Source organism: Phodopus roborovskii, unplaced genomic scaffold, assembly GCF_943737965.1.
Source record: "Phodopus roborovskii unplaced genomic scaffold, PHOROB, whole genome shotgun sequence".
Classification (NCBI taxonomy): Eukaryota; Metazoa; Chordata; class Mammalia; order Rodentia; family Cricetidae; genus Phodopus; species Phodopus roborovskii.
Genome location: NW_026126480.1, coordinates 27,385,448 through 27,401,668, shown reverse-complemented (window position 1 = coordinate 27,401,668; position 16,221 = coordinate 27,385,448). Strand labels below are relative to the sequence as shown.

Sequence of the window (16,221 nt, the reverse complement as noted above, 5' to 3'; positions counted from 1 at the left end):
GGAGCAGAGGCTGTCACTGGAACACCAGCACTACAAGGGGATTTGAGATCTGATCCCTCTCCCACCTTGGGCACAAATTGAAGGTGGGGTTTAAATGAGTCCACCAGACCTAAGATAAATGATAATTAGGTATGTATTAGGGAAACACACAAATAATAATAAATAACTGCTGTGGTCTTTCTGCTCCAAAGGATGCAGTCTCTGCCCTTCAGATGCTCTCACCACAATCCAAGAGAGTGAGCTAGACCCTTCTCTACCTGATAAGGGATCACGTCTGAACACCTGAAGCCATGCCCCTAGGGTGTGGACAGTGCTGCAAGTTCACTGGCGAAGCAAGATGACACTACAGATGCCAACTCTTGATTTTCCCCACACAGCCTTTACACTTGATGCTGTTAGCTTTGACTTACATTTGCATCTGAAATTGTGTATTTTCTCACAGACTATCAGAAGCGCATAACTTTATTAAGCACTTTCCAAGTGTCAGTGTGTGCCAGTTAATTCAGATGGCCATAGAGGCAGCCTTCCCATCCTCCAGGACTGAATCAGCAGGAGAGCTCCCACCTCCCCAGGGCCAAACGAATCTCCAGCCAAGTTACTTTGCAAATAGGGCTCGGAAGCGTAGGCTATACCCTTCCGTTTCCTTCCCTTCCCTTCTGGCGATTTAGATGTGGATTCTCTAATAACGGCTGTTTTTTGCTTTCTTCCAACATAATATGTACTTGTTACATGAAGTTCAAATTCTACAGATTTATGTAACACAAAAAGTGGAACTTTCCAGAGAAAGGCTCTCTTGACAGTTTGGTGAACTGTGCTATGTGTCTTGGAGATTCTCCACCCCCTCCTTTTGAATATGTCTCTGTCTCATTTCCAGCAATCATGTAGATCCAAGGCGTTCTATTGCACCAGAGGTTAATTAGTGTTCTCTACTCTTAGTGTTGGCATCCACAAAGTATGTCCTAAGTTGATGACATGAATGCAAATGAGCTACCAAAAAAGTGGTGGGACCCCCAGGGGATGATTAGGTGATTGGGCTCCAGTGACCACTCTCACACATGCCACTGAATACAGACATTGAGGCCTTAACTTTTAGGGTAATTTTATCAGGGTGTGGAACTGTGGGGAGGTGGTTAAGTCATAAAGACAGAACACTCACATGTGTGTTCTGTGGCTTAATGAAGACGGCCTCAGAAAGCTGACTTGTCCCTCCCAGTGTGTGTGAGTACACAGCAAGATGCCATCTCTGAAGAGGACCCTCCCCAAAGGCAAAGCTTGCTGTACCTTGATCTTGTGCTGCCCAGTCTTCAGAACCACTAGAAATAAATTTCTGTTGTTTACAAGCCACCAGGTGGTGGCATTTTCCCACAGCAACCCAAACAAACTAAGATATAATAATGCAAACCAAGTGCATCATTATGTAAGCAAATGGGGTTGGCCATGTTTCAATAAAACTTTATTTACAAAAACAGGTGAAGAGCCGTATTTGTCTTGGAAGCTTTATGTTGTCAGTTCCTGCTATATGAAACATCCTTGTGTGTATTTATCTGTGTCTGTCTCTGTAAGTGGTGCTGTGGGACTCATTCTTGGAGCAGATGTGCTGGGTCACAAGTTGCTTTTTATTTTGAACCAACTCCAAAAGTTGAACCAACTCAGTCTTCATTACATTAGAGTATTTAATTTTTTTCCTTTCTTCTCAGTCTCTCAATTTCTCTCTCTGTATCTCCCCTCTCTGTGTCTCTGTCTCTATGTGTGTGTCTATCTCTCTGTGTCTCTGTCTTTGTCTCTGTGTACGTATTTGCACATATTCATTTGTATGTGTGTATTGTACATATGCATGTGAAGGCCAGAAGTCAAGGTTGGATGTCTTCCTCAATCTCTCTCTCTCTCTCTCTCTCTCTCTCTCTCTCTCTCTCTCTCTTTCTCTCTCTGAACCTGGAGCTCACCAATTAGGCTAGGCCAGAACCAGTGAATGCACAGGATCTGTTTATGTGGGTGCTGTGGGTCTAAACTCTGGTCCTCATGTTTACACAGGTAAACACTTTACCTAATGAGTCTTCTTCCCAACCCTTCTCCTTAAAACTGCTTTCTCAAGGATATAAAACCTGTGCCCATTTGTGGGATACTGCTGTATGTGGCCATTTTTTCATTGAAGTTCTTCAGATGGGAGCTCAGTCTACTCTCAAGTCTGGCTTGAGACAGCATTTCTCCTGCTTCACCCTCTCATATGCTGAGATTGTAGGCATGAACCACAGGACTGTTTCATTATTTTTAAGCTTTGCAGAAGCAGAGAATGTCAGAAAAGAGCCTGGGATGGTGTCCTGATAAAATCTTGTTCTAGACTGAGGTTCACAGGGGCAGGAACTCTGGCAACCTGTTCTTGACTGGTAAGATAAAACTGTGTTCCTTACGAAAAATGGTTCAGAAAGGTCTTAGTTAACTACTCAAAAAACTTTTTTTGCAGTATATCACCTTAGCAATTTCTTTACTAAGCCAAGATTCCATCATCACGGTTGCCCTTCTGTCATAATGGATTTTCATGTAATGCAGTCCATCTATGCACACCAAGCTCATTATCAATTGTACAAAAAATATACATGCTCCAATTTCCCCTACAGAGCTGACAAGCACCAGACATCCTTGAGCAAGCATCATGTTTCTCCTACCCTGTTCAATGGGTATTTTGGTTTTCAGATGCTAGATGGTGTTCTTGGTTTTTCATTTCCACTTTTCTCTCCCTACCCCCATTTCTATCATTTGGAATGTGAACCCCACAAGGAAGGATAGAAGCTCACTACTAGCATTCAAGCTCTGTTTGGGGCTGTGGATTTGAGCTGTTTTGTTTGATAATCAGCACCCCTCCTGAGATCTAACCTCCCTTTACTTGGCTCATGCTGGGTGAATCTGTGATATTTCCCATTCTGTGGCCTTTCATTTATAACACAGGCACAGCCTGCTTCCCCATTAGTGCAATGGTATGCTTGAACTACCCACACACAGATAAAGAATGAGGCTGAACTTGGCTTGGAAGATAAATCAACCCAACCATCTCATTAGGTTTGAAAGACACTAATTAAGCTTGCATTGGAATTAACAGAGAATCCTTCTGAGAGACAGAAGGTGTGACAAGGGGTGGAATAAACTACTCTGGCCATTTCTCTCAGTGAACTTGCCTCCACTGTAAGAAACAGAGGAAGTGTATAGTCTCTTTTTCATGAAGTCAATGGACAGAAATTTAAGATCCAAAATATGATAAATCATTTGCCATGTATTAGGCACTGTGTGCTGAGAGCTCTACACACATTATTTCATCCCCATCATACATTAACTTTCAAGATAAAGTATAGTGAGAATCCTCTCCACTCAGTGAGGAAAGGGAGGCACAAGAGACTTTACCTTGTGTCATAGATAACTGTTCCTATTTGCTGTGATAAGATGTCTTGACAAAAGCAACCTACAAAAGGAGTTTATTTCAGCTCACAGTTCTGACATAGTCCATCAAGCAGAAATCAAGGTGGAAGGAGTCTGAGAGAGCTGATTACATTGAGTACCAGTCAAGAAACAGTAATCAATATATTCAGCAATTTTCTCCTTTTCCATACAACTCAAGACCCAAACCCAAGGAATGGTGCCACCCACAGGGAGGGGGGAAGGATCTTCCCATCTCAATTAATCTAAATAAAATAATCCTCATAAGTATGTCCAGGCTGATTCTAGATTCTTTGAAGTTGACAGCTGAGATTAATAATCACCCTTGCTTACTTCAGAGTCCCAAGATTTACCTCACAATGTCTATTCTTCTAGTTCAACCCTAGTTGCTCTCATCCGTGTTGGATTGGCACTCCCCCCACCCCTACATTAGACTGTTGGCCTCAGGAGACATTTGTGGTTGTCACAGCTTGAATGAGGGATGCTGCTCCTGGCATCTAGTAGGAAGAGTCCAGAGATGATGCTAAGTGCCCTTCATATCACCAGACAGGCTGCTCCAGTAAAGGAATATTCAGACCATGATATCAACAATACTGCTGTTAATATACTCTTGATTGATCCAGGAGAGATGGATCAGTTGGTAAGAATGCTTGCTATGCAAGCATAAGGATTTGAATTCAGTTCTCCAGCACTCGTTAAAAAGCTGAATATGGCTGAGTATGCAAGCCTATAGCCCAAGTGCTTTGGGGGGAAGAGACAGGAGGATCACTGGGGCATAGTGGTCACCATTCTAGCTCCAGGTTCACTGAGATCCTTCACAAGGGAATAAGGCAGAGTATAGCAGAGCAGAACACAGTGTCCTCTTCAAGTCTCTGCAAGTGCACACAAAGGCACAAATATGTGCACTTATAACACACACAAGAAGTCCTGGTTCGTCTGCTTAGCTGGACTACCGTAATAGCTTGCTGCCCCACCAGAACTCTATGTCCATTCATAGAGTTCTATAGGCAATGCGTGAGTCAGTGATATGTAAGCTTATGGTTACATAATGTGGGTGGTACAGCTGTCTCAAAGAAGGGACAGCCAGTGCAAAAGTTGGTAAGTGGGAACATGGCTAACTTGGTAAGGGACAGCACAAGCCCTGGTTGTGCTTAGGAGACTGCCCCCATGAGAAGAAGCAATGTCCCCAAAGCAACAACCCCATGTTTGCTGCTGGGCAACATGCAAACTAATGACATCTGTCTCATGTCTACTTCCCCATCCCTCCTTCCCTGCTCCTCACTTTCTGGCTCTTTAGTGTTTGGTCACAACATGAAAAGCAGCAACGACTTCATCGGGAGAATTGTCATCGGCCAGTATTCCTCCGGCCCCTCTGAGTCCAACCACTGGAGACGGATGCTAAACACCCACCGCACTGCTGTGGAGCAGTGGCACAGCCTGAGGTCCCGGGCCGAGTGTGACCGTGTGTCTCCTGCCTCCCTGGAGGTGACCTGATTGCCATGGGGAAGACAGCCTTCATTTGTTAAAAGAGAGAGAGAGAAATGTGTCACATAAATATTCAACCCACACCTACATATACTTTCACACATGTGCACGTGCATACACAACGCCCTCTCAGCACTGAGAGCAAGCTGACAGTAGATCATGAAATAGCCACCCTCACTGAGGGAAGCTTGTGATGTTTCCGGAACCTCCATTCATAAACCACAAGCTGAGTGGGCTCTGCTGGGAGACTCATTGGCAGTGCCTGCTCTTAGCCATTCCCCTGTCCCAAAATGTACTATCAACCTCAGGCCAGAGAAAGGAGGCCTTCCTGCAGAGAGCCCGATTCGGTGTACTAGAGTTTGGCTGGTATGTCGGGGACTTGATCCCCACTTCAAAAAACATACTTGCCAGGAAACTTCTGAACAGGTCACTGTTTCCTGGGGTCTCCACACCTGATACCTTTCTCCAAAGGTGTAAGTATCTTTGTTTTCTCCTTAGTAAATGTGATAAATAGATTAGGCTCTTCGGAGACACCAAGGGTGACAGAAGACAGTGATTCAGGGTCAGGAACCCAGGCTCACCTGCTTTGTCCTTGTGTTAGCTTATTCCTGGGACTCCCTGTGGGTATGTGTGTGTTATTGTGTGTATGTCCTCACAAGTGTGCTCACTCATCCTGTTAGACAGACAGCAAGGTGGTGGCCAGAGCCTCCATCCTCAGAGTTCCCTTATCTCTGCCTTCCATCCGGTGCAATTTCACCCCATGTCCTCCCGTACATCAGTGACGCCACCTCCAGTAGCAATAGTTGGAATGTGTCCCATATAAATGGGGTTATGATATAGCAAAAAGTAACATTTTCTGACTGAGTCGTGGTGGTTCTGACACAACCAGGGGTCTGGCACATGAATGAAAATGGTGCCTCACCCCTCCACCATGACCTCTCCCCTTGATCATGTTCCAATGATCCGTCTGTGTTTGTGTGTGCACCACAGTCATGTCTCCTGTGCTAAGGCTTTAGTGTGGTTAGAATAGACCTTTCCCCCATGGGATGCTTCTGTGTCTTTCTCCACAGCGTATTGTCCTCTGTGATGGGGAATTACTTGTTGAAATTAAAGATTATTTATTTGTGCCATGCATTGGAGTTATCTGTTTTGTTCATGACATAGAAGATGAAAGGGTGTTGACTGCTAGTATATATAATGAGGCAATCCAGCCAGAGCCAAGAGGTGGCTCAGTGAGGCCTCAAGGCTGGTTCCCAAGCACCCACTTAAAAAGACAGGCGGGACACTTGGAGAAATACAACACACATGTCCAACTTACCCCAGATAAGGAGCCCACAACAGATACCACCAAAGTCCAAATTGGTTAACTAATGAGGTTTATTGGGGTTACTTACAGGAATTTGGGGAGGGGTTACTCACAGCACAGGACCAGAAACAACTCAAAGACAGCTGCATCACCAAAGCCCACCCCAGCATGGGTGACAGCTCTTGGAAGCTGGAGTGCACTGCACAGCCTGCAGGCAGCTCCACTGGCTTCTCCTTCTTCCAGGCAGCTGGCCTGGTCTTGGAGTCTTCTTTGCCCTTTGGTTTGTCTGAGAGATTCTCAGCTCTCTTTTTTGTTTACTCTTAGGAGTGAGGGACTTAGGGGATCTGGTCTGTTTCAGGACAGACTTCCCAGCAGGATGGAATATATCAAGGAGGAAATTGCTGCACCACTGTGTGTGTGTGTGTGTGTGTGTGTGTGTGTGTGTGTGTGTGTGTGTGTGTGTGTAAGTAACCATGTGACTCCCTGGGGCTCACTGGCCAACCAGTCTAGTCAATCAGTGAGTCATGAATCCAGTAAGAGACTGTTTCAAAACACAGTATGGAAGTGATGAGTATGATACTCATTGTTTACCTCTGGCCTCCACAAACATACCTACATACTAGCATATGCACAAAAATACATACACTGAGCATGCGTTCACACACATGCGTACACACACACACACACACACACACCTACTCAGAGCAGTGATGTCAATCTTGATAACTGTTACTTGGCAAGATTCTAGCTCAGACCCAACAGGGATGGCTTAGCTGTGCTCCCTGCACCTAGTACCTAAGCTAGAATACTTAAGGGCTAGGTAACGGAACCCCCTGAAGGCTTTTCCCACCAATGTTTGGTGCTTGGTCCTGGCTGACAGCTGAGGACTTACTTGTTCCCTATCCTTGGAGGTCTTAGCACAGGTTGCCTCCATAGGGTGCTGACTTGGGCTTCCTCACAGCATGGTAGCAGATGTGATGGTTTGAATATGAAGTGTTCCCACAGGCTAATGCATTGAATGCTTGGTCCAAAGCTAGTGGAGCCACACACTCCTGCCACTTTACTGTTCTACCCAAGGGCTGGGTCAAGCCAGCATAGACAGGATCCTCTGAAACTGTGAAATAAAATAGGTAATTCCTCCCTTCAGATGCAACAATGGGAAAAGTAATGGTACACAGGGAAAATGGCAGAAATGATTTTCTATGACTTCTGAGGACAGGGCATAAGAAGAACTCATGCATACTTTTAATCCAGCACTCAGGAGGCAGAGGCAGAGGCAGGCAGATTCAAGGCCAGCCTGGTCTACAGAGCAAGTTCCAGGACAGCCAAGACTATACAAGAAAACCCCTTCTCAAAACAAAAACAAAAAACATGGATTCTCTCTCCTCTCTCCCTCCCACTCCTTCCCTCCCTGGACTTCCCTCTCACTCCCTGCCCCCTGCTTTTCCTTAAGAACTTCTGTGTCATATACCTTTCTCATCATTGTAACCAAAATGATGATTTTGGCCACAGATCAAGGTTCCAGCCCATCATGGTAAAGAAATCAAGGCAGCAGAAGTCCACAGCATCACATGGCACCAATAGTTGGGAAGCAGAGAGCAAGCATGCATGCTAATGCTCTGCTAACTTTCTCTATTTTATGCAGTCTGGGACCCAAACCCAGGAAATGGTGCCACTCACTATGGGAAGAACCTCTCACCTCAATTAACCTAATCAAGGTAATCCCTCACAGGCATGCCCAATCCCAGGGCTCCTATCCCAGGAGAGTATAGATCTCAAGCAGTTGACAACCCAGGCTAACCATCATGCCTTGATTTGAATAGTAGCAAACACATGCTCTGATTGAGGGGAGGGGACATGAGGAAATATCAAGAAAAAAGCAGTTAGATTGTATGAAGAGCTTGCAAGGTATGTGCAGTGCAGCCATCTTTGGAAAACACAGTCCTTACAATGGGCAATCAGACTGCACAAGGTCATGCTGAACCTCACTGGTATAGGGTGTGGTCCAGGGGGAGAAGAATGGGTGAAATGGATATACCAATTTGAGAACCAAGAGGTGGACCCACATGAAAAGGGAATGGTGTTTATGTTAGATGCCTTTGGTTGTCAGCAACAGAAGTTACAGCTTTAGACATAGCTGGATCTAGGGCTTCAACTGGGACTCATCAGGGCTTCACTTCTCACTTCATCTCTTGGCTAGTCTCTCTCTTGCTTCATAAGCATCTTGGCAACTACTAATAGTTCCGACTCATCCTTCGCATTGAACCCACAGTCTCGTGCACACCAGGCAACAACCTGTGTTCTAAGGCCTGTCTTAAGTTTCTACTTCCTGATTTTCCAAGGATGAAATAACACTTACTTCCTGCTGTGCCCTGTGATAAACCCAGGAGTTATTTAGTTCTCACAGCAACCTTTTGAAATAGGATCTGTTATGATCCCTCCCCCCCCCCACACACACACCCCTTTTAGATGTGGAAACAACACTCTGGGCATCAAGTGTCACTCAACATGTCACAGAGGATTATGAAGTGTGTGATCTACCTCATCTACTATAGTCAGTTATTCAACATTTGTTCTCCATGAAACTTTGCCTTTGTCCCAGACCAGAGTCACAGCTTTGCTTTTTATTAGCCATGCCCTGCTGAGGACTTAGCCAGGTAAATACTATACAGACTGAAAAGTGCCTTGACTCTCCAGGCCACAAAAGTATTTGTCTGAGTTTCTCTTCTGTTGCTTTGATAAAATACCCTGGTAAAACACCATAATAGAGAAAGGGGCTTTTTTGTCTTGTAGTTAAGGGAGAGCTGGGGTGGAGAAATCAAAGGAGTTTGAAGGGGTTGATCACATCACATCCACAGTTAAGAAGCAGAGAGCAATGCATGCCTGCCAATGCTCAGTCACTCTCTATACTGTCCAAAATGTCCTGACCTTGGGAATGGTCCAGGCCACATTTAAGAAGGGTTTCCCACATCAGTGTAATTAAGATAATCTCCCACTGGTGTGCCCAAAAGCCCATCTTCCAGGTGATTCTAGATTCTGTCAAGTTGACAACTAAACGCTAACCATTACAAGGATGGAGGAATCTGTGATGATATGCTATTGGTGTTACTGTTTCTGACATTTTATAGTACAAGTCACAGGGTTGAGGCAGGAAGGCTAGCTTGACTGAGTTCTCAGAGAGAAAAAAAGAGACAATATTTTTCCTTTTCTACAAAACACCTTCCTTCCTGGGGCTAAACAGAAAAGAACAAAAGCAAAAATGGCAAACATGAGAGAGACAAGTGGATAACCAGCATGGTAGCCAGAGACATGATAGAAAATTGTTGTGGGAATTCATTCAGGCAATAACTTGGGGTACCAGCCCTTAGGGTATGGTCTGAGGTGCTATGTGAGGATTAATAAGCTTGCTCTTTTGGGTGGTGATTGGAGATCTGATGGCAGCTTCCAGTGCCCTAGGGCAGAAGATCTGGGTGACTCTCTACCTTACTGTCATTCGTGAGTGTTCCCCAAATAAGTATTTAACATCCCTTTATTTCAGGCTCTCATGGACTCTCTTACCATTCATTCACAAATAATGATCAGGCTCCTGGGCTTTAGAACCAAAGAAAGGACAGCCCAAATCCTGGGTCCACCGTCAGACATAAACCAGGCAACTCCTCCATGCTCTGTTTTCCTGCTATCTTAGGGCCCCTCAAAGGCAGATTTAAGGAGGCAACTTGGAAGCGAATAATTTGCTGAGGATACAGCCCCAAGAAACATAAATTAAAGGAAAAGGATGAAGGGCAGATAAAGGCTGCCTGGATTAACAGTGGGCACACCAGGAGCTCAGAATCTTTATTGAGGAGGATTTAAGTACTGAGCCCTCTCCCTCAGGTTGTTCCTGAAAGCATTAAGTATTGATACTTCAGGACTGCACTGTGTGGGTGGGGCAAGCTCCTGCAGCAGCAGAGAAACTCCTAGGCCGAGAGAGACATGGAGTGAGCTGTGCGCATGCACAGCCTGGCCCACTGTCACCACCACTGAGGAGCTCAGATGGATTTCAAATATTAGTTCAGACAGCCCCAGCCTCTGCTGGCCTCCTCAGTAATAACAAGAGGGCTAACAATGTGAAGTACCAGACATCTCCCCATAGAAACCTACAGCAGTGACAATGCTATTCTGTCAAAGTTTAATGAAGCAAGTTGTGATGCTGGAAGACCAGCACTTACCACATAAACTTGATGATGACTGACGTTTGATCTCTGGAACCCGCATAAAGAACCAGGTATGGTGGTACCTACCTACAATCCCAGTACTCTTAAGAGAATCTGCAGGGAGCTCACAGGCCACCTAGCCTATAGTGCAAAGTACAGTGGCAGAAACAAGGGAGACCTTGTCCCAGGAAACAAGGTGGAGGGAGAGAGCTGACTCCCCAGAAGCTGCCCAGCTTTCACACAAGTGTGGTGGCACATATGCACTTGCACTCTAATGCACAAAGCAAATAATTAAATAATAAATATTCTTCTCAAGTTACATCTGTGTCTTAGTCACTATTCTAGTACTGTAAGACACCGTGACCAAGACAACTATTATAAAAGAAAGCATTTGAGACTTGGCTTACAGTTTCAGAGGTTTAGTCCATTATCATGGTGGAAGCTTGGCAGCATGCAGACTGACAATGGAGCAGTAACTGAGAACTACATCCTGATCCACAGAAAGAGAGAGAGAGAGAGAGAGAGAGAGAGAGAGACTTGGCATGATCTTTTGAAAATTCAAAGCCCACCCCCAGTGACACACTTCCTCCAACAAGGCCAAACCTCTTAATCCTTCTAATCCTTTCAGATAGTACCACTCCCTGGTGACTAAGCATTGAAATATATAAGTTCATGGGAGCCATTCTTATTCAAACCACCACAGTCTGTATTACATATTTCTTTTCTCATCCTCATTCCCCATATGATGTTGTGCAACAGCTGTATCAATAGCATAGCCAGAACACTGGTTACTATAAGCAGTCTAAGATGATGCAATCTTCACAGGGCACCTCCTTATGTAACATATTAGGGTTAGGTTAAGTTAATTCTATGAAAACACTAAACCATCTTATGGAAGACACATCTGTTGTTTTCAGTATCTGTGGGTGTCCTTGAACTAGTCTCCCTCAGACATCTATAATCCAGAGTAGGTGTGGCCAACTGCCCCACTGATCTGTTTTGTCTGACAATCAGTGACAATCTGAAGGAATAGATGTAAGGACATGCTGGAATCAAGCTGGCAAAGTCCTCACTTGAGTCTTGGCACAGCACCCAGTGGCTATTATTACCTGGCGTGCATCAGACAGCTTTTGCTGGGGACAAGGAGGAACGTTGGCAGCTCAGATCAGAGCCATCCACATCTCCAGGAATAGACTTTGTCAGGAGACAGAGAGATGTGCTGAAAGGTGAAAGGAGGACTGAGTTTCTATAGAAACAAGAGCCCAAGGTGCCCTGCTTTGGACTATCCATTGTTTTAATTAGCATCCTCCTCCTCCTCAGGTAGGAGGTGGGAAAGAGATGCCTGGGGACCCAAGTTAAAAGAATAAAGGTGGGTGGGGAGCAGTAGTGGGAAGTTTTAAAGATACTCCCATTTCACCAGTACCCTTGAGTGTTCTCATATCTTGGAAGAGAAGGTATTCCCTTCTTCTTCCTGAGCTGTAGCTCTGAGCTCAGGCCAACTCCAGAACACCTTGGGATTTCAACTGCACCCCCAGACTTGACACAAATTACAGACATTTGTGTTGACTATAAATAAAGAACAATCCCATCTAGGGCACTGAGACCAGCCTGCCATTTGAGGCACTGGCATTTTTCTCCTATCGAATGAAAAATAATTGAAGGAAGAAGAATCCCTTTCCTTTCTGGATATCCCATTTTCTACTCTGGTGAGATAACTGCCCTTCATTATGTCCAGAAATTCCAAGTAAAAATTACTCCAGAGGAGTTGGTAGGTTAAAAACCTAATACTTTACACCTAGAAGAAAATGTTGGAAGGTAATGCCTTAAAGGTTTGAAGTAGCTAACCTCCAGAGAATGTGTTAGCTTTCTATAGCAAAGTACCTGAGGCAATAAAAGATCAAAGTGGGCCATGGTTTTGACATCTGCTAAGGACAGTAGCTGGAGTCACGTCTTGGTGAGAGTGTTGAAGCAGAGACAGAGAGAGGGTGCTGGTAGCTGATCTCATAACCCTTGAGAGTTCACACATTAATGGCCTTAACCTCTTCCAAGGACAACATCCCCAATGGCCTCCTATTAAGACCAACCATTTCCCAATACTGCCACTCTAATTCATCATAGGGACCATTGGGGAACATTCAAGTCATATCCAGACCACACCAGCTCCTTTAGTTCCCAACTTTAGGATTGTGGGTGTTTCTCTCATGACATTTTCTAAGTACTTGTATGGGAGAAGCATTAGTTTGTTCACATTTTGAAGGCAAGAAAGCTGAGAGAGATATATTGATTGATGTCTAATCACACAGCAGCAAGTCTAGAACATGAAAACATCAATCTCATTGTTTACAAAATGTATTAGCGTTGACTCCTCTTTTATAATGGCTGGGGACAGAGAACTTTTAACTATTAAGTGAGCAATCTTTTTCAATGTTTGTTTGAGTGTACACACATGTGTGTGTCCAGGTATGTGTATGAACAAGCAGAGACCAGAAGAGGATACCAGGTGTCCCCTTCCATCACTCTCCACCTATCCCTTTGAGGTAGGGTCTCTCCCTGAATCTGAAGCTCATGTTTTCTTGGTTAAACTGGAAACCAGGAAGCCCCAGCAATCTTTCTGATTCTGCCTCCCTTGGAGCTGCAGTTACCAAACTATTGGAGATGTCCAGTTTGTTACCTGGGTTCTTGGATCCAAATTTTCCTCCTTGTGATTGCATATTAAATGCTCTTAACCTCTAAACCATCTCTACAGCTTTGTAACATTTTAAAAGCTAGAAAATTATAAGAGACAGATAGATGGATAGATATGTAGATGATAATCGGTACATGTTTTAGACAGATCTTAACTTACTTGCCCAGCCTCCCATAAAATTATGTATAGAGGAGGGAGGACTATCATTAAGTAATTGTCATTTTAAGAAACTAGAAAAAAACACACACACTGTACTACAAAGAGATCCTTATAATCACCAATTGACAGTGAACATAATACTTGTGAAGAAGATTATCCATTTCTTTTTTGTCTGTAAACTTGAGACTTAGATCAGGAGTTGACCCAACCTATTGCCTGTCTTTATAAATAAAGTTTTATTGAAACACTTCCAAGCCTATTCCTGGATCTCTAGTAGAGCTGAACAGTGATAGATTAGCAAAGCCTTAAAAATGTACTCTTTCTTTACAGAAAAGTTCTGTACCCCTGCCTAGAGCAATATTCTATAAACTTTTAATGAACACACAAGCCACTAGGGGACAGTAAACCAGGAACAGTTTCTGAATCAGGAGCTCCTGACATAGTCTGAGATTCTGCAATTCTGCATGCACTTCCACAGGCTATACCTGCAAGTGAGCAAAGGACACATTCAGAGAGCGGATGGGACTAATAGACAATAACACTATAGGTATGGATTCAGCAAGATCTGTCTGCCTAAAATTTTCTACCTATCATCTGTCTGTCTAATGTCATGTATCTGTCATCACCTATCAAGTATCATCTACTATAAGATATCTATCTACCTACCATCCATTCTCCTTCCACAAGAATTTCCAGTGGCCTCTTTCAGACTATTCTCCATCTCCCATCTAGAACATTCATACTCAGAAGGACATTGCTGTGATTGGAATGTTTGTCCCCACCAGCTGTGTTTCAGTCTCATAAAGAGTGAATTAAGGTGTTTGTCTCCTCTTTTGCCCCTTTCTCTCTCTTCTCCATTTCCTTCTCTCCCTCCCTCCCACCTATGATGCTACAGCAAAAGATGCAGACACTGATATTGAATTTTACAACCTTGAAACTGAAAACAAATAATCTCTCTTCATTATACATTATCCAATCTCAAGTATTTTGTCATAGAATCAAACATGGACTAAGGCAGATGTGTTTGGATTCCTGATATTTCCCCAATAACATAGCAGTAGGGACCTCTCTATTTCTACCCACAGGATAATAGCACTGAAGGGAAAACATCTACTTTATATTTTTATGGCCCCACAGTAATGTCAGGTTAGAGGTGTTCAGAGCAAAAAGACTAGTACAGCAAGTAACAATGGTAACCTTTGCTCATTGCTGTGACAAAACCCCTGACACAGACACTCAAGGAAGGAAGGGTTTGTTTGGGCTCACAGTTTTAGGATGTAGCCCATGATAGCAGGGAACACATGGTGGAGAGAAGGTAGGTAGGGCATCCACAGACAAGAAGCAAAGGTAGATGAATACTGATGCCAGACTGGTTTCTTCCTCTTCTTTTCAGCCTGAGATTCCAGTTCATTGGATGGTGTGACCACATTCAGGGTGGGACATCCCTCTTCAGGTAAATGTCTCTGGAAATGCACAGACACACTCAGAAATGTATGTTCTAAGTGATTCCTAATCCAGTCAAGTCAATGATAAAGACTGATATTCACACATTAACATTTATATTCCCAGTAATGTCAGCACTCTCATAAGCATGTACTAAATGTTCACCACTTCTGAATAAATAGACACGCTTTGGAAGCTGCCCTAATACAATGGTCTTGAGACAACTGATATACCCCAGACTTGCTGTAAGCTGGAGTTGGGCCTAAGTTGAGCCTATATGCTGAGTCATGACTTGTCAGATTTCAGTGCCAATACCAGTGGGGCAAAGCATGCTGTGTGGGTGAGAGCTAAGTTGTTCCTCACAAGATTGCAGTGGGGGTTCCAGAGGGAGAATGAGTGACTTGGAAACCAAGTTGACATATTCCCATCTTACTCACGAATGCCAGTGATGTGAAGTGTCAGAGCACCCCGCTGAGCATTTTGGGGGAGGATAAGGGGCATACAAGATGGAGAGGATGCAGCTGATGCCAGAGTAAGTCTTTCATGAGTATAAGTTCAATAATAGCAGTGTGTGCTGTTATTTAGTGACCATCTTCTACTGCCCAGCACCCATGCTAAACTGAATGAAGACCTGGCTGTGGTGGGGTATTCCTGCCATCTCTGCACTGGAAAGGCTGACACAGAAGGATCATGAATTCAGGGCCAGGCAGGACTATATAGTAAGATCTTCTCCCAAAATTCCAAGGAAAAATAGTGTAAGCAAAGGGATGAATTTCATTTAATCTCTTGGCAATATATACTATTTATTATTAATTAAATGGAGGGAGAATCGGGCTCATCCAGGCATAGTGGCTTGCCCAAGAATACGCAGAATAGAAGAGAGGAATTCTCAGGCTGGGGACATGGCTCAGTTGATAAACAGCTTGCTGCTGAAGCAAGAGGACCTGGCTTTGAATCTCCACACCTATGTAAAAAGCTGTGTGCAGCCACACATATCGTAATCCCAGAGCTGACAAGAGAGGAATCCTTAAAGCCAGTCTAGCAGGATCAATGAGCTCCATGTTCAATGAGAGACCCTGTCTCAAAAAGTAAAATAAGTCGGGAGCCTTTAAGAAGACATTTGACACCAACATCAGGCTTCTACATGCATAATCTACATGAATACTCACACATATGCAAAATGAAAAGAAAAAAATAAGGACCCTCCTACATGCAGTGAAATCCCGATAGAAACACCAGTGGATTTTAGGACATTTAAAAATGAATAAATTACACAGTAGAGCTAGGCTCTACTGTGTAATTGTGACATTTGTAATCAGCCATTGTGACATTTGTTATTCTTTGTGTGACCCTTCTACAGATGCCGCCTTTAACCCTGCAAGTAGTGGCCTCAATGTCAGACTAGTGGACAGGTCCTTGGTACACCTGAGTCCATGGAGCCCTCCACATGTGGCGGGCGCCCCCCCATACCTCGGGGCAGTCATTCTGCTGCAGAAATGGGACCCAGTCTTATCCAATCTTCA

General features: G+C 44.1%; 1 protein-coding gene across 9 annotated transcripts in view; it reads left to right on the top strand.

Moving 5' to 3' along the window:
* The window catches only part of Syt17 (synaptotagmin 17), a 62,468-nt gene extending 57,514 nt beyond the window's left edge, over window positions 1-4,954 (top strand). For all 9 annotated transcript variants that reach the window (XM_051192774.1, XM_051192781.1, XM_051192778.1 and 6 more), the window contains one exon: window positions 4,724-4,954. In XM_051192774.1, coding sequence (XP_051048731.1) covers window positions 4,724-4,920 — 197 coding nt within the window. In that variant the 3' untranslated portion in view covers window positions 4,921-4,954. The remainder of the gene's footprint in view (window positions 1-4,723) is intronic.
* Window positions 4,955-16,221: the final 11,267 nt, after the last annotated feature.